Source organism: Peromyscus leucopus, chromosome 15, assembly GCF_004664715.2.
Source record: "Peromyscus leucopus breed LL Stock chromosome 15, UCI_PerLeu_2.1, whole genome shotgun sequence".
NCBI lineage: Eukaryota > Metazoa > Chordata > Mammalia > Rodentia > Cricetidae > Peromyscus > Peromyscus leucopus.
This window is the reverse complement of record NC_051076.1, coordinates 39141379-39164531: the sequence shown is the minus strand read 5'-3', so window position 1 is coordinate 39164531 and position 23153 is coordinate 39141379. Positions and strand designations below refer to the sequence as shown.

The window sequence follows — 23153 nt, the reverse complement described above, 5'->3', positions numbered from 1 at the left end:
AGGTCACTCTCTATTTTGGAAAATCCTCCTGTAATTGCATCAATGGGTATCAGTATATAAGGAAAATATCTTTTAATGATAGACCAAGTAAGTAGATTTCGGCTAATGGATATGAGGCTGGACAGGGAAATAAGAGATTTGGATTTCAATTAAAAAATGAATAATAGCCAGGTTGAAAGAGAAGTTATGCTTCTAGATTTATGTGGCATATCTGCTTAGCTAATCGGTGTTTTGGGGATTCTTTTAGTATAAGACAAATAATAACTTTAGTTTGGTTCCGGTTTAGTTTAGAATGGGAAAAAATGTTAGGTGTAATTTTTATCCCTTTTGTTTCTTGCTGTGATGTGACGAAGGTGACAGAGGAAGTGCATAAGAATATTGAAGTCCGTTTAAAAGAATCAGCAGAGTTTCAGACACAGTTGGAGAAAAAGCTGATGGAAGTTGAGAAGGAGAAACAGGAACTTCAGGATGACAAGAGAAAAGCCATTGAGAGCATGGAGCAGCAGGTGAGTTCACTGGGTCCATAGAGCTCTCTTTCTTCAAAGGTTGAATCCTCTTTACCAGTTCAGAAATTACACTTTGGCTTGTTTCAGCAGAAAATGGATTCAATGCGTACCTATCAATTTTAAATTTGTATTTCACTCTATTCTGTGCATCTGGATAAATTTCCTTTTGGAAATTTTAGACCAGTTTACAAAATTGCCTATTAGTGCTATTTTTAGAAGCTTTGCCTCAAATTTTGCAAACTGGTAGGCAGAGGATATGGATTAGTAAAAACTGTAGATTGCATCAGATTATAGCTGTGTTCAATTTAGTTAATTTTCCAAGTTTGTAGTTAACTGTGTCTGACCCTTGTTTTGTTTAGTTATCTGAATTGAAGAAGACACTTTCTAGTGTTCAGAATGAAGTACAAGAAGCTCTGCAGAGAGCAAGCACAGCTTTAACTAATGAACAGCAAGCCAGACGTGACTGTCAGGAACAAGTGAGTGTCCTTTTCATAGTTTCTGAGCAGTGAGCTTTCAGCCTCAGTTTGGATTCCAGCTTCCACGCAAAATGTGAAACCCCAGCACTATGTACAGAAGATGGAGGGTTGCCGGCAGCAGACAGATGCAGGGAAAGACCCTGTCTGAGAGAAATAAGATGGGGAGCTCTAGAGGCCTTCAAATACGTGCATACAGAGAAAATACATTTTTTGTGTGAAAGTATTCACTTCGTGGATTTTAATCTTCTTTGTCAATGGGGGAATTGTTAATTACAGGCTAAAATAGCTGTGGAAGCTCAGAATAAGTATGAGAGAGAATTGATGCTGCATGCTGCTGATGTTGAAGCTCTGCAAGCTGCCAAGGAACAGGTTTCAAAGATGACATCAGTCCGTCAGCATTTGGAAGAAACAACTCAGAAAGCAGAGTCACAGTTGTTGGCATGTAAAGCATCCTGGGAAGAAAGAGAGAGGGTGTTGAAGGTATTGTTGCAGATTACAGTGGATCCTTTTTGAGAAATGAAAGGTTTTTGGTTTTGTTGTTGGTTTTTTTGTTTTTGTTTTTGTTTTGTTTTTTGGTTGTTGTTTTTTTCCCTTTACACTTGGGAAACCATTATAATGGATTCTTGGCTTATAGGATGAAGTTTCCAAGAGTGTGTCTCGCTGTGAAGATCTAGAGAAACAAAACAGACTACTTCATGATCAAATTGAAAAATTAAGTGACAAGGTAGTTGCCTCTATGAAAGAGGTTGTGCAAGCACCATTAAATACATCTCTCAGTGAAGACGGAAAATCTCAAGAACAGATTTTAGAAATTCTTAGGTAAGTCAGATATGTTCTTCTTAAAGTGGTTCTGTAGTAAGACAGGGACAAATGCACACTGGACAGCTCATTCCATATTAATTGGCCAAAGAACCTAGTGGCACTGTTGACAAATACATTAAATAAAATAAGTGATTTTAAGATTGAATCTGGTAGTGAAAACTTGAGCTGATTCTTAGTGAAAAACTAAACACTAGCTGTGTGTGCTGATGCAGTGCACATCTGTAGTCCTGGCACCCAGAAGACCAAGCAGGGAACTGGGAATTCCAGGACAGCTGGGCTACATAACAAGATCCCATCTCAACAAAAGAAATGAAAATTAGGCTGGGTGGTGGTGGCACACAGCTTTAATCCCAACATTCAGAAGGCAGAGCCAGGTGGATCTCTGTGAGTTCGAGGCCAGCCTGGTCTACAGAGTGAGTTCTAGGACAGTAAGGGCCACACAGAGAAACCCTGTCTCGGGAAAGAAAAAAAAATAATAAAAGAAGAAAGAAAGAAAGAAAGGAAAACTAGATGTCTCATAAATAATTGTAAAGAGATAGTCTTTTTCTCACTAACCCCGGCTGCTTCTCCCTCACAAGTGTTGGCAGTAATTACAGGTGTGTGCTGGTGTGCACAACCTAAAGATAATGTATTTTTTTTCCATATTATTGATTGTATCTTGGTGTGTGTGCATGCCCATGCCACAGCACACCTGTTGAAGTAGAGGGTAACTTCATGGAGGTGGATTTTTCCTTCCACCTTTATGGGGGTTCCAGAGATCTGGTTCTGATCCAGAAGCATACCCATTGCTTTTAACTCCTGAGCTATTTGGCGCAGGCCCAGGATAGTATGTTTCTTTTTTTGTTTGTTTCTTTTTTGTTTGTTTGGGTTTGTTTTTTTTTTTTTTTTTGGTTTTTCGAGACAGGGTTTCTCTGTGTAGCTTTGCGCCTTTCCTGGAACTCACTTGGTAGCCCAGGCTGGCCTCAAACTCACAGAGATCCACCTGGCTGTGTCTCCCGAGTGCTGGTATTAAAGGCGTGTGCCACCACCGCCCGGCATATGTTTCTAATGCTGCTGTCTAACCCCAAAAGTAGCAACTAATCTATCATTGAAATATGAAAATAACTATTAAAGTAAATGCTTTTTGTCATCTAAGAATTGCCCAAGTTTAAAAATACTAAATATTTAGCTTTCTACAATTTTAACATGTGTTTTCTTGTAGGTTTATACGGCGAGAAAAAGAAATTGCTGAAACGAGGTTTGAGGTGGCTCAGGTTGAGAGTCTGCGATATCGACAAAGAGTTGAACTTCTAGAACGGGAATTGCAAGATCTTCAGGATAGCCTGAATGCAGAAAGGGAGAAGGTTCAGGTATGCACATACACCAAGCCTAAAGAAGGAAAGCTCATTCTTATTTCCACCGTGTTACAGGAATTTAATTGGACGTCAGCACTCATCCTAACCCTGTAAATTCATTGAGCTTTTACTCAGTATGCCTAGGTGTGTGGTGATTAGAGGCTCTGTTCTAGCTGTCTGGTTTGTACTTCCACTTCCATAGGATTAGATCTCAGCTTCCCTGAACTTCGTCTCCTTATCTGTAACATGTGAATGATAGTTATAAGGATTGAGACTGCACATGAAGCATTTAGACTAGAGTGTATGGTATTTAAATTCCAGCTTTCTAATCTATTGCAGCTGCTGTGTATTAATACCTTAATTAATTAATTAATTAATTAATTAATGCGATGGTGTGGTGTACATATTTCAATTTTCCAAATTCTGCAAAGTGAAACATGTCCATCTGCCAGATTTCATTCCTCTGAGTACCCTCTGGGTTACATCCTGCTGGTAATGGCGTTTGATTGTAGAAGAACAAGTAGAGCATTTCTTTACTATTTCTTTGGCTTGTTGCCAGGTTATGGAAAAATCCTTTTTTAAACCTTTACTATTGACATGTGTTTTTTATGAAATTCTGAGGCCTCCAGCACATTTCCTATCAATAATTTATCAATCTCATCATTGCCTTGTGCTAGAGGGCCTGGCAGACCAGTATGGGATCGAGAGTCCTTCTAGAATAAAATTCCAGAGTCCTTCTAGAATAGATTGAAACTACTGTTATTATTTGGGAAGTTGGAAACTGGTAGGAAAAAGATAGCTCTTTGAATGTGGCTGTTGACCTCTGTGTCTGTGTCTGTTTCAGGTGACTGCAAAAACAATGGCTCAACATGAAGAACTGATGAAGAAAACTGAAACCATGAATGTAGTCATGGAAACCAATAAGATGCTCAGAGAAGAAAAGGAAAGGCTCGAACAGAACCTACAGCAAATGCAAGCGAAGGTTTGTGTCTTACCAGTCAAGAGTAGAAGCTTTTACTATTTGTAATGTAAATGAATTTAACACTGGCTATTAAAAAAAAACTCAACTTGAAACTGTTTTCAGGTGAGGAAACTGGAGTTAGATATTTTACCTTTACAAGAAGCCAATGCTGAGCTAAGTGAGAAAAGCGGTATGCTGCAGGCAGAGAAGAAGCTGCTAGAAGAAGATGTCAAGCGTTGGAAGGCACGGAACCAGGTAAATACAGTTAGTCATTGACTACCATAGAAATGGTTTTAAATAATAGTAAAACTGAGAGATGGAAAAATAGTTAGGACACTGGTGAAAATTGCAGTTATCAGTAGAAGCCTAATACACACACACACACACACACACACACACACACACACACACACACACACAAAGTATATGGCATGTTACAGCTCACTTTTTTTTTTAATTTCACTTATGCTTTATATATTATTTAAAGCTTTTGTCATTCTAAGTGGCTAAGCTTTAGTTTTATTTCTGAAATAATTTTATGTGTGAAAATGCATGTATTTTTTATTGAGGCACATGTAGAAAACTTGTTCACTAGGCCTTTGGGGATAAGATCATATAGCATAGTACATTTAGTAAGAAGTCTGCCTTTGTAAGTACCAGTTATGTGGCATGTGACTTACATGTGAGTTTCTTAACTGCTCTGGACTATAGTTTTCCTCATTTGTAAAATGTGGGTGTTCAAGCATTGTTCTGGTGACAGAAAATAAATAGGAAATGTAGTTTCTCTGACACCCAGAAAATACTAGACAGTGGTAACCATTTAGTGATAAGGAAATAGTATTTTAGAATTTCAGAGCATTTTTCTGCTCGTTTTGCCCTTACTAGACAGGCAGTGAGAAAAGTCATGAAAGGAAGTTGAGCTACCCAGACCTAGGAGCATTTTTGTTATGTTGGCCTAATTTTTATGGTTAGTGGAATAAGTTGCATTTAGAATGGTCTTACATGTTTAGACCATAAAACATATATTTTTCTTTATAAATGTTACTTCAGTGAAATTAGGTATATAATATTAAAAGCTTTTCTAGATAGTTTAGTGAGATGACTAATTACCATCAGGCCTAAAGACTCAGTGGGAACTGACTTTCATAAGTTGACTTCTGACTTCCACATGTATGTCATGGCATGTACACAAACACACACACACACACACACACACGCTCACACACACACACACACACACACACACACACACACGCACACACATGTGCACGCACACACAATAAAAACTAAAATGTTAAAAGAACTTTAAGATTTACTGACGTCCATTCACAGCTCTGGAAAAATGATGAACAGTTGATGACGTTTGGTGTTTTCTTGCCCTCCTGTCTTAGCTGGATTTTACTGTCCTAACTAGAGCTTTGAACTTACAGTTGGGTACTTGATTACTCTGCATGCAGTGTGGGTAATGGAAGTAATTAGATATTTTGCCATTTTATGATAGTACTTTTTGTTTGTAAAACTTGGCAAGCAAAGTATGCATTTCTATTATTCTAGCATCTGGTAAATCAACAGAAAGATCCAGATACAGAAGAATATCGAAAGCTTCTTTCTGAAAAGGAAATTCACACTAAGAGAATTCAACAGCTAAGTGAAGAAGTTGGAAGACTTAAGGCTGAAATTGCAAGGTATTAGGAATAAAAGTTTAAAAATGTATGTTATAGAGGATTTTTCTTTTCCCATGAGACATCCTAAGTGTATTCCATGTGTGACCCAGGGTGGGCTTGAACTCAGTGTTACCCTCCCAAGTGCTGGGATTACAGGTGTGTACACCACAACTGGCTCTAATGAGAATTCAAGTTTATTTCAACTCTTTATATGATCCTGAAGTGCTTCCTGGGTAGTAGGAAGTAGTAGAGCCCTTCCATGTGGTTCTTTGCCTCTTTCTCTGGTGAGTCAGGCTACCACCATTTAAACCTTTGTGAAGTTTTTCCTTTGATTATTTGAAAGCTACATGTTGTAACTCTAAAGCTAATTTCTTTTCTTAAAAAAATATAATCAGTAATTTATAGTTCATCTTTTTGTTTTTCTGTTAATAGTCTCGTTTTGTAAATCTGTAAAGTGGGTTTTTTTGGTGGGGGTGTGGATTGAATTTGTGTTTGCCCTGTCTCTTTCAGAACACTTTATAGCTTACAAGTTTCTGTCTTGTATTTACTCTATTCCAATAGAACTAAAGTTCAAAAAGTTTGACTGTCCAGGCAGTGGTGGCGCACGCCTTTAATCCCAGCACTTGGGAGGCAGAGGCAAGCGGATCTCTGTGAGTTCGAGGCCAGCCTGGTCTACAAAGCGAGTTCCAGGAAAGGCGCAAAACTACAGAGAAACCCTGTCTTGAAAAACAAAACAAAAAAGTTTGACTGTACCTGGACAGAGTTGGTAGTAGCTGCTGCTCTGAGTTGAGATTGTCTCATGTGAAAGTTCAGTTGCAACGTCGCATATAGGAGGGCAGACTGCATAGAGCACCGCCGAGTGTGCATCCAGGAGAGCATGTGACAAAAACCCAGTCAGTAAAGTTCCTCTGCCCCTTAAGGGAAACTTGAGGTTGGAATGTTTTAAAATTTGCAAAACATTTTGTGTATTTTGTTCTTCTAAGAATCCTCTTCTTCTGTTTTTTTCAAAGATCAAATGCATCCTTGACTAACAACCAAAATTTAATCCAGAGTCTGAAGGAAGATTTAAACAAAGTGCGAACTGAAAAGGAAAACATTCAGAAAGATTTAGATGCCAAAATAATTGATATACAGGAAAAAGTCAAAACGATCACTCAAGTCAAGAAGATCGGACGCAGGTACAAGACTCAGTATGAAGAGCTGAAGGCGCAGCAGGATAAGGTATTTGTAAGACATGTGTTTCCCCCAGAGTTAAACTCGTAGACGTTTATGGTTACCATTCACTGTAGAAATAGAAGCCTAACGTTGGTATTGACCTTCTTCTCACTTGATATCCCAAGCTAGCCTGCAGCTGCTGAGCCTCCTGCCACAGCTCCTTGAGTCCTGGGATTACAGGTGTGCACTGTCACACCCGGCCAGAGATACTTATATAATATGGTGATCACAAGTACATTATACAGTGACGACAAATCATTATAAGTGCTGATTGGTTTTGTTGTTTTGTTTGTTTGTTTGTCCTTTGAGACAGAGTCTCTTCTGTGTAGCCCTAACTGTCCTATAACTCTTTGTAGACAAGACTGGCCTTGAAGGCCTACCACTGCCTTCCAAGTGCTGGGATTAAAGGTGTGCACTACCACGCCCAGCCTTATTTTTCATATTTCTAATACTATTTCTTTGCAAAACTGATTTCAGAGCTATATCAGTTACCTTTTCTCGTTCTTGTGACCCAATAGCATCATATTTAGGGGATACAGTCCCCCACTGCTGGGGAGGCATGACCCAGTGTCTCCATGGCAGGAAAATGTGCCTGCCTGCTGCATGAAGCAGAGCAGGGGGAGGAGTTCCGGCTCACATCACTTTCCTCCTTTGTCCCTTTGTATTCAGTTTTTCTGAAACAGCCCTCTCAGGTTCTCCCGAATTGTGGGCACATCAGTTAAAGTGTTCATTACCATAATCAAGTTGATAGTCCAAAATTTACCATCACAGTAGCTCCTTGTTAATTCAAGTTAATGATAGGAACAAACTACTAGCTTTTACAACTAAGAAGGTTTTGTATCACTTTAAACAAGTTGTGTATGATAACTATTAACATTTTTTAATCCTTTTTCTGTTTGTTAGCACTTCAATGTGCTTTTCTTGCAGAAAACAAGTTTCCAAAGAAGGTGTATCATTTGCCTATGCTCTTAGGTCACTGTGCCGTTTGACTTATCATTAGGGGCTGAGTTCAGGGCCAGAAGTGCATCTACAGTGCATCATCTTTAACACCTATGTGTATGAGGACCATAACTAATTTTCTTGTTTTGAACATTAAAATTGTTCTGTTGAAATTCACTTTTAAGTGCTCTTATAAGTCATTTTGTACAGTTGGGGTTGTCTCTTTAAACTTGTAGCAGCAGAATCACTAGGTAACAATGTGTTACTACTCATCATCTTAGGCCATGGAGACTTCCACTCAGTCTTCTGGAGACCATCAGGAGCAGCACATCTCTGTCCAGGAAATGCAGGAGCTCAAAGATACCCTCAACCAATCTGAAACAAAGACAAAGTCACTGGAGGGTCAAGTGGAAACTCTGCAGAAGGTACGATTGTGGGGGCGGTGGACAGCCAATGTCCCCAATTCTCTCTGTAAAGAACAATATGTTTAAACACTGACACTCCTTACCATGAAGACTTTAAGACTTTATAAGACACATACTTTGTACTGATTTGATTGAGCTGCATATTCCTTTTTCCTTGAAAAGACATTATCAGAAAAAGAGTCAGAAGCAAGAACTCTCCAGGAGCAGACTGCGCAGCTTCAGTCTGAACTGACCCGCCTTCGTCAGGACCTTCAGGATAGAACCACCCAGGAGGAGCAGCTCCGGCAGCAAATAACTGAGAAGGATGAAAAAACAAGGAAGGCAATTGTAGCAGCAAAGTCAAAAATTGCACACCTGGCTGGTAAGTTCATGTAGATGCTACAATTTGAATGGCACACTGGAACCTGATTATGCAGTACAGACAAAGTTAAATGCTAAAGAGAAGGCAATACTGTAAATTTGTTTGTTTGAATTTGTCAGATTTACTTAACTTTAATTTTTTTAAGATTTATTTTTGATTTTATATGTATAATTGTTTGTATGTGTATGTGTGTACCACCTGTGTGCCTGGTGCCCACAGAAGGCAACGGAGGGTGTTAGATACACTGGCACTCGAGTGACATAAGGTTGTAAGCCACCAGGTGGATATTGGGAACCGAATGTGGCTCCTCTGGAAAAGCAGCCAGTGCTCTTAACTGAACCATCTCTCCAGCCCCAGAAAATTTAATGATGTGTTTGCTGTATTTATGAAGCATGCTGGTAATTCGCTTGGGTTACTGCTCCCCTTTTTTAATTTTATTTATTTTGTTTGTTTGTTTTTTGAGACAGGGTTCCTCTGTGTAACAGCCCTGGCTGTCCTGGTACTTGCTCTGTAGACCAGGCTGACCTCGAACTCACAGAGGTCTGCCTGCCTCTACCTCCCAAGTGCTCGGATTAAAGGTGTGCTCACCCACGCCTTGCTTCAGTAATGTTTTTTAATATATACTATGTAGACTGTGTGATGTGAATTTTATTATTCTTAGTAATAAATTGAATATACATATATATGCAAGCTCCTACTAAAGTTAATTTATATTAGTTTAAATTTTTTGATGTTTTAGAATAATTTATGTATTTTTTCTGAAGTAAGTATATATAATAAACATGGGTATGTTTAGACATTTACTCATTGAGATAGGTAGTGTATCAAAACTAATACGTAGTATAGTACAGAATCTAATACTGATTGTACATGCCATGTAAGTGCAGAATGTTTCTGGTGTTTAATTATAATTATGTGTTTATTTTAGGTGTAAAAGATCAATTAACTAAAGAAAATGAAGAGCTTAAACAAAGGAATGGAGCTTTAGATCAACAGAAAGATGAACTGGATGTCCGGATGACTGCTCTTAAGTCCCAGTATGAAGGACGGATTAGTCGCTTAGAGAGAGAGCTCAGAGAGCATCAAGAGAGACACCTTGAGCAGAGAGATGAGCCTCAGGAACCCACTAATAAGGTGACCAGGAAGTGCTGCTTACTTAGGAGCCTTTGTTAGAGAGAATGTGGGCTAGCGTCCCAAGTCCACAGATGGTTGATAATAGTTATGTGACGTCTGTTCGGTGGACTTGAGGGTGGGGGAAGCACAGAAGTCAATGCTTTTCCTCTTTACAGGCTCCAGAACAGCAGAGACAGATCACACTGAAAACCACTCCAGCTTCCGGGGAAAGAGGAATGTGAGTCTTTGTTCTTCTTCTATAGTCTGTCTTTAAAGTTCAGAGAAGATTGTCATGTACCTGTCAACTCTCGTTTGCAGTATGCTTTCATTCCTAAGTGAAAAGCTTCAGTGACCAGAAACACCTTGCAGCTTAGTTTGTGATTGGCTTCTAAGATAAGCTCCTACACACTCCCTGTGATGTTTCATAACAAGTATAAAAGTCCAGGGTAGGGCTGGAGAGATGACTCAGCAGTTAAGAGCACTGGCTACTCTTCCAGAGGACGATGGTTCAATTCCCACCTCCTGCATATCTAGTTCCATGGGATCCAGCAATTCTAGCCCCTATGGACACCAGGCACACCCGTGCTCCATAGACAGACATTCACACAGGCATGATCTGAGCTGAGGCTTAGAATCAGTAACTCAACATCTGGGTATTTTTTCCCTTATTGCCAGATTATAACCACTGTGGACTATTCCCTATAGCTTTTAATGCTTAAATTCAAAACCTTTTTACTAAAAGTTTTCAAATTTTATGGCTGAAAAATAAAAAGCTATATTCAGTCTTTAAACTACCTATTTTAAACCTACCAAGTCTGTTCAAAACAGTGTTTAGAAAACTAGTAAGATTTGAACCATGTTAAGGTTATATGCTGAACACTGATTTTTAAAAGTACATGCCTTGATTTTCATAGAACATATATATTTTACAAGGGATCTTCAACCTAAGTTTTATGACTACGTTATTCTTGGATTTTCCTTCCATTAAGTGCCAGCACATCAGACCCACCGACAGCCAATATCAAGCCAACTCCTGTTGTCTCTACTCCAAGTAAAGTGACAGCAGCAGCCATGGCTGGGAATAAGTCAACGCCCAGGGCAAGTATCCGCCCAATGGTTACACCTGCAACTGTCACAAACCCAACCACTACCCCAACGGCAACTGTCATGCCCACCACCCAGGTGGAGTCCCAGGAAGGTGAGTGGAATAACGCATCTGTTGAACTCACTGCTTGTACAGATGGATTTTGAGAGGATGAGAGTAGCTAACTGTAAGGAAGGATAAATGGAGCATACAAAGTTTAAGTCAGCCATCATAATAAAAGTAGTTAATATTTGAAGTATGTGCTCCCTAGGATACTTGTGCTTGATTTTTTTCCTCAGTAATAAGAATCAAACTCAGGCAAGCAATCTTTACTAACCCATATTCTCGGACCTATTTATTTGCTTATCTTTGAGGCCAAGCTGGTCTCTGAACTCATGATCCTTCTGGCTTATCGCCTCAAGTAGCTGGGATTACAGGCATGGGCCATCATGGCTGTCCAAGATACTGTAAACCCAGTAAATTTCTTCCTTCTCTTCTGCTTTGCTTTGTTTTTAAGCTGATGAAGAGGGAAAATATATTCCTAGATACATGCTTTGCTTTCTGGAACCAGATGTTCACTTCTAATGGCTAAGAAACATGTTATGAAACCCACTTTGAAAAACCATAGTATAAAATTGCACTTTCAAACCAGATATCACTCTTTGACTGAAATTACCTGTACTTCCTGATGCTGTCTTCACTGTGTCCCAATTGCACTTATAATAATTACTGCACCTGATTTGATTTTACACTTATCATTTTAACCTACTAGATTGAGAGTCTCAATTTATTATTCAATCTCTTTCCTTGGTCCCAAAATAGATGGCCAATAAAAGGTTTGCAAGATCTTAAACTGCCTTGACGTAATAGAATTGAGTTAATTTTCCTAAGTATTTAGAAATCTCATCAGTCAGAAGCAGAGGTAGGCAGACATCTGAATCCAAGGCCAACCAAAGTTCTGTAGTGAGACCACGTCCCCAAGCAGTACATGATGTAAACGCTCTGAAAATAAAGACTATATCCTTTCAGCTCCATTCCATAAAAGATTATCAGATAGATTACCAATTAAACTATGTTCTTTAGGGAGGAGGAAGCTTGTTTTGTTAGGGTTTGTGTGTGTGTGGGGGGGGGGGGACACTTAGGATCAAACCCAGGGCCTTACACGTGTTGTACAAGCACTGAACCATTCAGCTCTTTCCCTATTCCCAGTCCTCATGACGGTAGTGTGAGACCAGTTCAAAGCCAATTGATGCTTAGGAAAAGATTTCTGACCATTTTCAGCTTCCTCATACTAATTTCATCTGGTCATAATTTTATTGGGTCAATAGATAGAACAATTTCAAATATACATTTAATTTAACCAGCGGATTATTATGTGTTACTGTATAGTCACAAAGGCAGTACAATACAGAATACATAACTTTTTCCCACAGGATTTTTGTGTAGTAAATGGTAATACACATACAAAAACTAGGGAATACATTGTATGCCAATGGATAGGGTAAGTAATGACTCAGCTTCGGTAAGGGCAGAAGGCTTACTTCCCGAATATTTAATTATTTTTTCAGCTATGCAGTCTGAAGGGCCGGTGGAACACGTTCCAGTGTTTGGAAGTGCGAGTGGATCTGTTCGTTCTACTAGTCCTAATGTTCAGCCCTCCATTTCTCAGCCCATCCTAACTGTACAGCAGCAAACACAGGCTACAGCTTTTGTGCAACCCACTCAACAGAGTCACCCTCAGATTGAACCCACGAATCAAGAGTTGTCCCCAAACATAGTTGAGGTGGTACAGAGTTCACCAGTTGAGCGGCCATCTACTTCCACAGCAGTATTTGGCACTGGTGAGATTTACTTTTAATATATTTTTTAATTATTTTATTTTATGTTTGTATTTTGTCTGTGTATGTCTGTGCACCATGTGTGTGCCTGGTGTCCACAGAGGTCAAAGGAGGGCATCATACCCCTGGAACCAGAGTGACAGACAGTTGTGAGCTCCCATGTGGGTGTTGGGGAACAAACCTAGGTTCTCTTAAAGAACAACCAGTGCTCTTCATTTGGTTTTAATCATATTAGACCAATAGATACAAGAACAGTTTCAAATATGCATTTGATTTAGCCAAAAAAAGTTACATTTATTGTAATAATTTAAGTTATTAGAAAAGTCACAATATATATTATATCTAAGAAATACTTTTAACATTCATTCATATTGTACTGTTAGATTTCAGTCAGTTTTTGTCATTAAGTAAAAGTTTTTCTTATCCCCCAGGTATTTTGGGCTGTGTTTAGAGGTGAAAAATAAGCCAACATACTATATGTAACTTAATGTGAATCCTGAAAACTAAAAATGTTCATTTTACACATAGTATAGTCTTCCTTTTTTAAGGAGTTCTTGGTTTGATATAAAGTACTGTGTAAACTTTGTAAATAGCAATTATCAGTACAGTCACAATGAATCCGACATATTACACAGGTTTGCTAATTTAAGACTATTTCTAGTATTATCTTTGAATGATGTTGCCATGCTCTGATTTGAGGTTTAAATTGTGTGGTCTGAAAGTTTCAGCGACCCCCAGTTCCTCCTTGCCAAAGCGCACCCGGGAGGAGGAGGAGGACAGCACCATGGAAGCAGCGGACCAGGTCTCTGATGACACGGTGGAGATGCCTCTCCCGAAGAAGCTGAAGACAGTCACCCCCGTGGGGACCGAGGTCTGTACCATCCCTCCTGTGTGTCGTCACTGCCTCCGCAGAGCTGAGGGTTAGCTGTCAGTCCTGACCAATGGCAAGTTCACTTCAGGGGAGCATACTGTATTATCTGAGCAATTCTTGAACTGTAAAGTTCTCCTGATAATGAAGGTATTTTGCCATTACCAGTTGTCTTACAGTCTTTGCATATATATTTTTTTCATGAGTTTCTTCCCATTTTCATAAAAAGCAAAAACACAAATTCTATTTTTATGAGGAAGTTTTCTCATTGACATTCTGCATTCTTACTTGCCATGTGTTTCTAAGATTAAGGTTAGCCAAAATTAGGTTTCTTTTCAGTGATAGACTGTGATGAATTAGATTGTATAAACAGTAACAGTACTAGTGTTACTTGTATGTATTAATTAATGCTTATAAGTCTTATACCTTGAAAAGGTATGTTGAGTATATTTTGATATAAATAACGTTTCTGGCATAGCTTCATAGAATTGTAGATTTAAATGTTTATAGAAAAACTGGCAGAGTGGGTGACGATTCATCGCCCACTTGGGCAATAAGAAATCACCTGTTGTGATTTAGGAAGAAGTTATGGCAGAAGAAAGTACTGATGGAGAGGTGGAAACTCAAGTTTATAATCAGGACTCTCAAGATTCCATTGGAGAGGTGAGTAGAAACATTTAACTAAAATTACTAAAAATAAATTGATAATAGAGTTGACTTTGACCTTCTGAAACACTTTGGATTTTTAAGTTGTTTTGTTTTTTGAGGCAGGCTTTCACTATGGCTAGCCTCAAACTCAGACAGTCTAGCTTCAGCCTTCCAAGTGCTGGAATTACAGGCAGGTACTGCCATGTGTGGCAGATTGCACTTTAAAACTGTTTATAATTTTGTTGTTGTTGTTGTTGTTGGAGACAGGGTTTCTCTGTAAATCAGGCTGGCCTCAAACTCAGAGATCTGCCTGCCTCTGGCTCCCAAGCGCTGGGATTAAGGAAGTGTGCCACCACATCCAGCAAAACTGGTCTTCCATTTTGAGATATCCTAGAACCAGTGCAATTTCTATATTGTTTTGCTTCTGTAAGTATGCTGTGCAAAAACCAACATGTAAGAATGCTTCTGTTCGTATGCAGTAAAAAGTTTTCCAAGCAAGGTACTATTTCCAGTAAGTATTGTTCTACCACTAGGTTCCTGCCTAGCTCCACCTGTTAGAAGCAGCTATGTGCCTAAGCATGTTTTTAACTCCCGATTGCTTTGCTTGTGAGAAAATGATTACATTGTAAGGATTGTAGGGCGTCTAAACTCTGTCTTGCCCTCAGGAGGAGAATCCATGTCATTAATATTAACATAAAGTAATCCTTCACTTACTACTATAGTGTTAGTCAAAGAAATTTGTGTTTATTGACTCATAATTGTTAGAACACAACCCTACTTTATATGTAAGAACTAATGCCAAGATAAGTTAGTGTGGACTTGGGAATTGAACCCACACTGTAGTTCCCTCTTGAACTTAAGTTGTAGTCTTAAGCTTGAAAGAGTACTTTCTCTGGATAAACTTTCAGGATCATGTTACTGTGAAATTAAGAAATTGAAGCTAGCTGTTAGTAATATAAACTGCAAGTTTAGTTTATGAGATGCATTAATGTTCTAAATTAATCACTTTTCTTTGATTTACGAATTTAAAACTAAGCCTATGTTATATATAATATATAACACTGTAAATGCTATCTTATGTGTTTTGGACTATGATATTTAAAGAAACTAGAAATATAAAATAAAGTGTAGGTTTCTATTTTATTGTCAGCCTTAGTTAAATCAACCTCAGATCTATGAAAAGCTGTTTCTTAAGAATGTCAAATTGTTTTGATTCAAACATACCATTAACTTCTCATTAAGTATTGCTTTTTCTTACATAAGCAAGTCACTTTGGGAACACTTTCAATTACACTAAAACTTACTGAATTTTTTCTCAATATGGTATATGTATTTTTCATGAATTTCTTTAGTTTATAGATGTTATTGATGACTAACATGAAAAATAGATTTTTACTGAGTACATAAGCAAAAGGATACATTTTTAAATAAATGTCAGAAATTTTTGTTAGTACAAGTTTATTTCGGTAGGGAACAAAACGTGGAAAATTATTGAGCAAAGAATTATTTTAGTATCTGGCATATCTTAGTATCCTTTATCCTAAATACTTAGTGCCAACAGCATTTCCTGCAGACTGGAGTATTTGTCTCGAGACCAGCTGAGAGAGAGCACCCACCACGTTGGATCACTGTCCTGTCACTTCTCAATGCCATTTGTGGTTCTTCATGTGTAGAGGGAGGCTGTAGTTGTCGCGAGGAGCTGTGGCTTGAACATGTCATGTGCTAACACTTTGGGCGCCTTGGCTTACTTACGCCTTGGCTTACTTACTGGGCAGAGTCCTCCCAGCCTCTCCCCAGTTCTGTCCTGCTCATTTTTAGAGGATGGTCTGAGAACAAGTTGTTCTTCAGAGTGCAGAGCTTTGACTTACGCCAGTCTTGACAACATTAAGACTGATAGGCATAACCGTCTATAGCTGCTTTTCATGTTTAGTTTCTATACACTGTAATTAAAATGTAATTGCAGCACTCTCCCCGCCCCTTTCCTTCCTTTAGCCCCTCCCAAGTCTCCTCACTCCAACTCCTTCCGTGTGCCCCCTCCACTCTTAAACTGATAGCCTCTTCTTCCCCAGTTACCATTATTACACTGTGGATGTATGGATGGATGTAGGCAGGCATGTACAAATATCTAAATACAACCTGAGTCCCTTTTGTGTGTGTTGTGTGTGTGTATAGCTTCAGGGCTTTTGTGTATATTGAACAACCAGTTTGGGTTCATCCTAGGATGAGGTAACTCTCCCTCTCAACAGTCATCAGTTACCTGTCCCATATGTGTGACCCCATGAGATATTCTTTTATTTATTTACTTACTTATTTATTGCTGTATGTGTCTGCTCCATAACTCCCTCTACCCACACTCCCTTCAAGTGTTAGGCCAGTGCTCAGAAAGCTTCAGATTCAGCTTTTCAGGTTGGGGATAGTCAAGTTATATAATATTCAGTGTAGTGGGCGGTAAAGTTGGTTTTTGAAACAATAGAAGTATTTTACTTTCTTCGTTATGGGTCCAGATTGTTTCTAGTTTGGGTAAAACATCTTTCTAACTTTTCAAGGGAGTCACCCAGGGAGATTATACACCTATGGAAGACAGTGAAGAAACTTCACAGTCTCTACAAATCGATCTTGGACCCCTTCAGTCAGATCAACAAACTCCTTCTTCTCAGGATGGTCAAGGCAAAGGAGATGATGTAATTGTAATTGACAGTGACGATGAAGATGATGATGAAGAAAATGATGGAGAACATGAAGTGAGTTTAGTATTGACAAGTTCCAGGGTTCATCAGCTTTCTTCCTGCTCTCATTTTTTAAACTCCCCTTCCAGTGCTGGGGCTCCATCCCATCACATTGTGCATGTTGGCCTTGAGCTCTGGACCTTCTTCCCTCTACCCGAGTGCCGGCGTCAGTCACAGTGCTTTAAGTCTTTGGTGCTTCTAAAATGTCAGCTAGTGAGTTCTCATTCCCAGTCAGTCTCACTCGATTACCGAGTTTTTCTTTTATACTGATTAGTTCAGGTATACTGTGATATGTATTAAAAATAATCAAAGAGCAAGCCATGAGATAATCCGTTTTTAAACTTTTTGTTTACCTTGTTTTAAGGAATTATTTTGTTACTTACTGGAAGTAGGATTTCGGTGTATAGCCCAGGCCTGCTAGAACTGCCCCAAATTCCCCTGCTTCAGTCTCCCCGAGTGCTGGGATTGTAGGAACCCATGGCCTGCCAGCTGGTTTGTTTCAAATTTCATCTGCAGTCTTAGTAAAAAATGAATGGCTAGAGATCTAATGATACATGCCGTTGTTTCTGGAGATAAAAAGAAGAAATAGGAGTTGGTAGTTGTTTTGTTTATTTTTTTTTCTCTTGGCACCCTGTACCCATTTCCAAAGTAATCCAAAATTAGTTCATCACCCCTATCAGGTGAGTTTTAGGTAGAATTTGGTATTTTTTCACTTTGGGATTTAATTCCGTATTGGTGTTTCTTTAGATTCTTTTGTTAATAAAGCATATTTTTAAAACTATCATGTTTTGATTTTCTTTAATTCTACTCACATTTGGATATAAAGTGAACCACCTGACACCTGGTAGATAGCTATTACTTTTGCAGATCGCATGGAAACATTTCAGAGTTGATCACTGTTTAACTAATTTCATAAAATGTTATAGTTTTTTTCTCCTTGCTGTAAAACTAAATAAACCCATACAACTCCTGAAACACTCCGATATCCTAATCAATAATAAGTCATTTAGCCGGGCGTTGGTGGCGCACGCCTTTAATCCCAGCACTTGGGAGGCAGAGCCAGGCGGATCTCTGTGAGTTCGAGGCCAGCCTGGACTACCAAGTGAGTTCCAGGAAAGGCGCAAAGCTACACAGAGAAACCCTGTCTCGAAAAAACAAAAAAACAAAAAAAATAAAATAAAATAAGTCATTTAAAGAGGTGTTAGGATGTGCAAAGTGGGTGGGCCTGCACTTGATTCACACTTGGCCTTTTCCCTCTAGGATTATGAAGAAGATGAAGATGATGATGACGATGATGAAGACGACACGGGGATGGGAGATGAGGGTGAAGATAGTAATGAAGGCACTGGTAGTGCAGATGGTAATGATGGATATGAAGCTGATGATGCTGAGGTAACTGGTTAGAGGTGTGACTGTCTCCTTAAAAGCTGTGCTTAGAAAGCTTGCTGTTTCCTGTGATAGGGAAAAGCCTGTGTTACCAGGATAATAAAAGTCTTTATACCGTTGGAGTTTTGTTTGTTTGGCTTGCTTGGTTTGGTTCTCCTCCGGTTTGTTTGCTTATAATCATGTGGTGTGGCTTTGTTCTTAAGGCTGTTCATTTGATTTGCTTCAGTCGTTACATTTTGTTCTTAGGGTGGTGATGGGACTGATCCAGGTACGGAAACAGAAGAAAGTATGGGCGGAGCTGAAAGTAACCAGAGAGCTGCTGATTCCCAAAACAGTGGTAAGATCATTGGTCTTGAGTAGAATACTTCTGGTAATCGTTTCTGAACTAACCTTAGATGTAATACGACTCAAGGAAATTGTTAGTAGGATAGGGTCTTACTAGCAATCTTCTACCCTCGTGACCTGTCTATTAGATGTCATTATTATACTGTCTGCTCCCTCATTGAACTCCCATAAGAGTCAGGCATCTTGGAACCTCTAATGTAGCACAGAGCCATTTGCCACTGCTGCCTTTACTGCCTGGGTAATTAAAGCAGGGATGGCTGGCCGCTCACAGCCGAAAGAGGTCAGTCCAAACAAATTGAATGTTTTCAAATGTGTGTGTAGATGTATGTCTTCAGATATTAGCACTAAAAAAGTTTATTAGGAGGAGATAGTCTTAGCCATTTTTCCCAAATATACCCAATACGATACATGTTCTGTAAGACTTCTTTTGGAGAGAGGAGCTGTTCATGTAGTCAAGCAAAATTAAGTCTAGTAGTCTGAGTAAAATTAAGGTTATAGTTGAATTTGGTCCATTTTCAGGTTAATTATGAGACTAGAGAGATGGCCCTTGAAAAGACACCAGGTTCGAGTCCCAGCACTCACATGGAAGCTTACAATAACTCCATTTCCAGGAGAATCTGATACCCTCTTCCAGCCTCCATGGATACCAGGAATGCATGTGGTGCACAGACATACATGCAGGCAAAAAACTCACACACGAAATAAAAATAGTTTCTCTTCATTAAGTTACTACTCCTGTGACTATCTTTACTTGTCCCGAGTCCTTAAACCAAGTTTAAGTTAGTAATCTGAACCACAAAAATGTAAAATGATTTAAAAACTTCATAAATAACTAAATGTCAAGACAAGGTTCTGATTCTAGATCAGATACAAACTATTAATTCTCTGGTATCCTATTTTTCTGTAGTGGATGACAGCAGGAGATCTAGACACCTGAGTGAGTAACAATTGAAGTTTAGGGGAATAAAAGTGTAAACATCACTAGGTGAGGCCTTTCTTTAGTCATCTTGATTGATTGACATGCTGTTTATCTAGAGTTAAGTAATTTGTACACTTACTAAGAATAATCCTGGGCTAGAGATGGTTCAGTGATTAAGGGCATATACTGCTCTTCCAGTGAACCTGAGTTTGGTTTTTATATTAGGTGGCATACATCCACCTGTAACTCATGCTCCAGGGGATCCAGTGCTCTCTTCTAGCTGCCATAGGCACATACATGAACATACATACACACATATGCACACTTAAACATTAGAAAAAATAGTAAAGCCCAAATTTAGTAAATATTTGCCGTGTCATATGTTGAGTTTTAAAGAGAATGTACTTACTTGCATATTGTTTGCTCTGTTAACGATCCTGAGTGAGGCATAAGAGAGGTACATGTCTGTAATCCCAGCCCTTGGGAGATAGGGGGACCAGGAATTAAAGGCCAGCTACTACATAGCAAGTTTGAAGACAGCCTGGACTGAGACCCTGTCTCAAATCCTTCAAGAAAAACAACTCAGAGGCTCCAGGACTTGTTACTGTGGCCGGTTTCCCAACAGAAATCTTTCTTCCATAGGTGAGGGGAGTACAAGTGCAGCTGAGTCGTCTTTCTCTCAGGAGGCTGCTCGAGAACAGCAGCCCACATCAGCATCGGAGAGACAGACCCCCTCGAGCACCCCAGTCACCAAGGCGCCCACCACATCCTCTTCCTCCACGCCTGACCATTCACGCTCCACCTCAGGAGTTGGGACCACCAGTTCAGGTATTAAAAGACAACAGCTTCTGAAAAAGGCACCCTTTAAAATGTGACTTTCCATTAGACAGACTCATTCCTTCCTTCCTTCCTTCCTTCCTTCCTTCCAGATGGTACATGAATTTTTAATGTTTTAGCATGCTGTAAGATTTTATAAGTTTACATTCACAAATGAATTGACACATGGAAACATGGCTTGCTAAAAATTATATATGTTTGTATATGTATAAAAGTGATTATAATCAGAGCAAATAAATTTCTGGTTGCTATTATAGGCTTAACATTTCTTTCTTAGATTTTAATTAATGTGAAATGATTTTTGCCAGCTCAGTAACATTTGTTTTGAACATTTCTTCCTATAAAGTGCACAGATTTTTTTTAATTATTGTTCTACTTAACTTTTTTTCACCATGTGCAATTAAATATTTCCACTTAATTAATAACCCATAATTAATGTATGTTGAGCATGGAGTAGATTTGGCTGTGTCTCAGTCAAAAGCTCTTGCAGAATATGGCAGGGAACACACAAAGGTTCCATTAAGTTAGCCTGGGTTTTACTCCTGACATGGGGAATATATTAAGAACCATTATATATAAATAGAGCTAAAATAAGAGGAGTGGAAATCGGGTGTATGCCTTTAATCACAGCACTCAGGAGGCAGAGGCAGGCGGATCTCTGTGAGTTCAAGGCAAGCCAAGCCTGGTCTACAAAGCGAGTTCCAGGACAGCCAGAACTACACAGAGAAACCCTTTCTCAACCACCACCCCACACCCAAAAAAAAAAGCGTAGTGGAAATTACTTCATATTTGAAAATACAAAGCCTAAAGGGATCATTTGTGGGTATCACAAATCATTCAGTCTGTCAATTCAAGATTTGTCTTAGCTTTGGAGTAATAAGTCAGTTCTGTATAAGCTACGATGGAAAACCTCACTTGTTAATACTTAATCAAAGAGACAGGAACTAAGTGTATGTACATGTTCAAATTAAATATTATTAGGGTGCCTTTTGGTTCATAAATACCTTTGTTAATATAATTTAAAATGTATCACTGATATTTGTAATAGATAAATAGCAATTTAGAAATGTCCTGTTAATTACAAATCTTCTCCAGTTATGTCATTGCCAGATTAATATGTCTTTGGTGTTTGTTTTATTGCCTAATTCTTTAAAACAAATGTAATTCCTTCTCTAACACAGAGAATTCAGATGACCCGGAGGCAGTCTGTAGGGCGTGGACTTCAGTTGACTCCAGGAATAGGTGGTATGGTTAGTATCTAGCCATCATGTGTGCATTGAATCTACACATATATGGTTAGGCCTGTTAAGTCCTGCATTCTTTGTTTCAGCAACAACACTTTTTTGATGATGAAGACAGGACAGTTCCGAGTACCCCAACTCTTGTGGTGCCGCATCGCACTGATGGGTTTGCTGAAGCTATTCAGTAAGTTGATGAAATGGGAATGTGTGGAGACGCATCAGCTTCTTTCTGTTTACCTCATAAATTGATTGTTTTTTTGATGCGTTATTTGTAGAGTCCTACCCTGCTGTCCACTGATCTGCACATGGAATAGGAGGATAATGAGGAAGTTTATATAGGGTGAATAAAATACATCTACTAAGAGAGTGTGGCAGAGCTTAAGAATGTGGTTTCTACAATCAGGATGCTTGTGTTTGAAACCTGTCTCTAGGGTTTCCTCACAAGAGCAGATTCCTTGCTGTCCCTTCTGAGTAACTTCATTTACTGATAATGGTTCAGTTTGTGCTTACATGTTTACATACTCCCTAACGCAGTGGATGCCCTATAGGGGCTGGTGGAAGGGTTTGTCATTGCAGGGGTCGTGGTACATTGTGAAAGCTTAGAGTAACCAGCTGTCACCTAACTGTCTAGGGGAGTGACAGTGTAAGTGATCTTTGTTAACAGAAATGTAATTATTCCAACAGTTAGTAAGGGGGGGCATTAATTGAATCTTACAATTCCTAATGATTACTTAGCATTTCTGTGCATTATTTAAGCCTTATAGCTGTGAGGATAGATGTTATTGTTGCCTGTGAGGACTACCTTAATACATTCCACTCCACAGACCCCAGGGTCACCAATTTCAGCACCAGTTCTCCAGCATGAACCTTTCATGAAGAAATTTAAAGTTGAAATGGCTTTGAACCTCTTGATATTTGGGGCCAAATAAACAGCCTGGAAGTTAGAAGTGTAGTAGGGAGTGCTCAAGGTTCCTAGAGCAGCTGTATGGAGGAGGTTTGAAAACCAACCTGAAGGAAAGGCCTTAACTGAAAGTATACTTTCAAGTAGAAGGGAAAATTAACTAGATAATCACAGAGGTATAACCCATAAGCACTTGTAATTATGGGTGGCTGGAAAAGAGGGAAAGAAATGAGGCTGTTTTATGTCCTGAATAGGCAATGGGATACATGATATTATTGTAGGATACAGGCAGAAAGCAATTAGTCTAGTCATCTAACGCAGGGTTTTTCTAAATCTTAGAGCTAGATGTTTAACCTGCAGTAGGCCAGAGAGTAGTTGATTTATATTACTAAACAGTGAAAACTATAGTCAGAAACAAAACGTTTGCTTGCTTGCTTGCTTCTTGTTGCATGTATCTGTGTTTCAGACAAGTTCAAAAACATTAGCATAGTCCAGGGAAGCTAAAAGTTAAATAAATCAAAGTATTCATATTACTAAATTGAAT

At 39.0% G+C, this 23153-nt stretch overlaps 1 protein-coding gene across 1 annotated transcript in view; it reads left to right on the top strand.

Annotated features, from left to right (window-relative positions):
* The window catches only part of Tpr (translocated promoter region, nuclear basket protein), a 58306-nt gene that overhangs the window by 29325 nt on the left and 5828 nt on the right, over window positions 1–23153 (top strand). The window contains 24 exon segments of the mRNA XM_028874730.2: window positions 354–506; window positions 866–982; window positions 1259–1462; window positions 1617–1801; window positions 3006–3153; window positions 3983–4120; window positions 4223–4354; window positions 5654–5784; window positions 6774–6984; window positions 8199–8342; window positions 8505–8703; window positions 9632–9837; window positions 9993–10054; window positions 10806–11014; window positions 12469–12741; window positions 13461–13609; window positions 14186–14269; window positions 16801–16995; window positions 18241–18372; window positions 18613–18703; window positions 20273–20361; window positions 20363–20458; window positions 21649–21717; window positions 21798–21892. Of these exon segments, the coding sequence (XP_028730563.1) occupies window positions 354–506; window positions 866–982; window positions 1259–1462; window positions 1617–1801; window positions 3006–3153; window positions 3983–4120; window positions 4223–4354; window positions 5654–5784; window positions 6774–6984; window positions 8199–8342; window positions 8505–8703; window positions 9632–9837; window positions 9993–10054; window positions 10806–11014; window positions 12469–12741; window positions 13461–13609; window positions 14186–14269; window positions 16801–16995; window positions 18241–18372; window positions 18613–18703; window positions 20273–20361; window positions 20363–20458; window positions 21649–21717; window positions 21798–21892 (3512 nt within the window).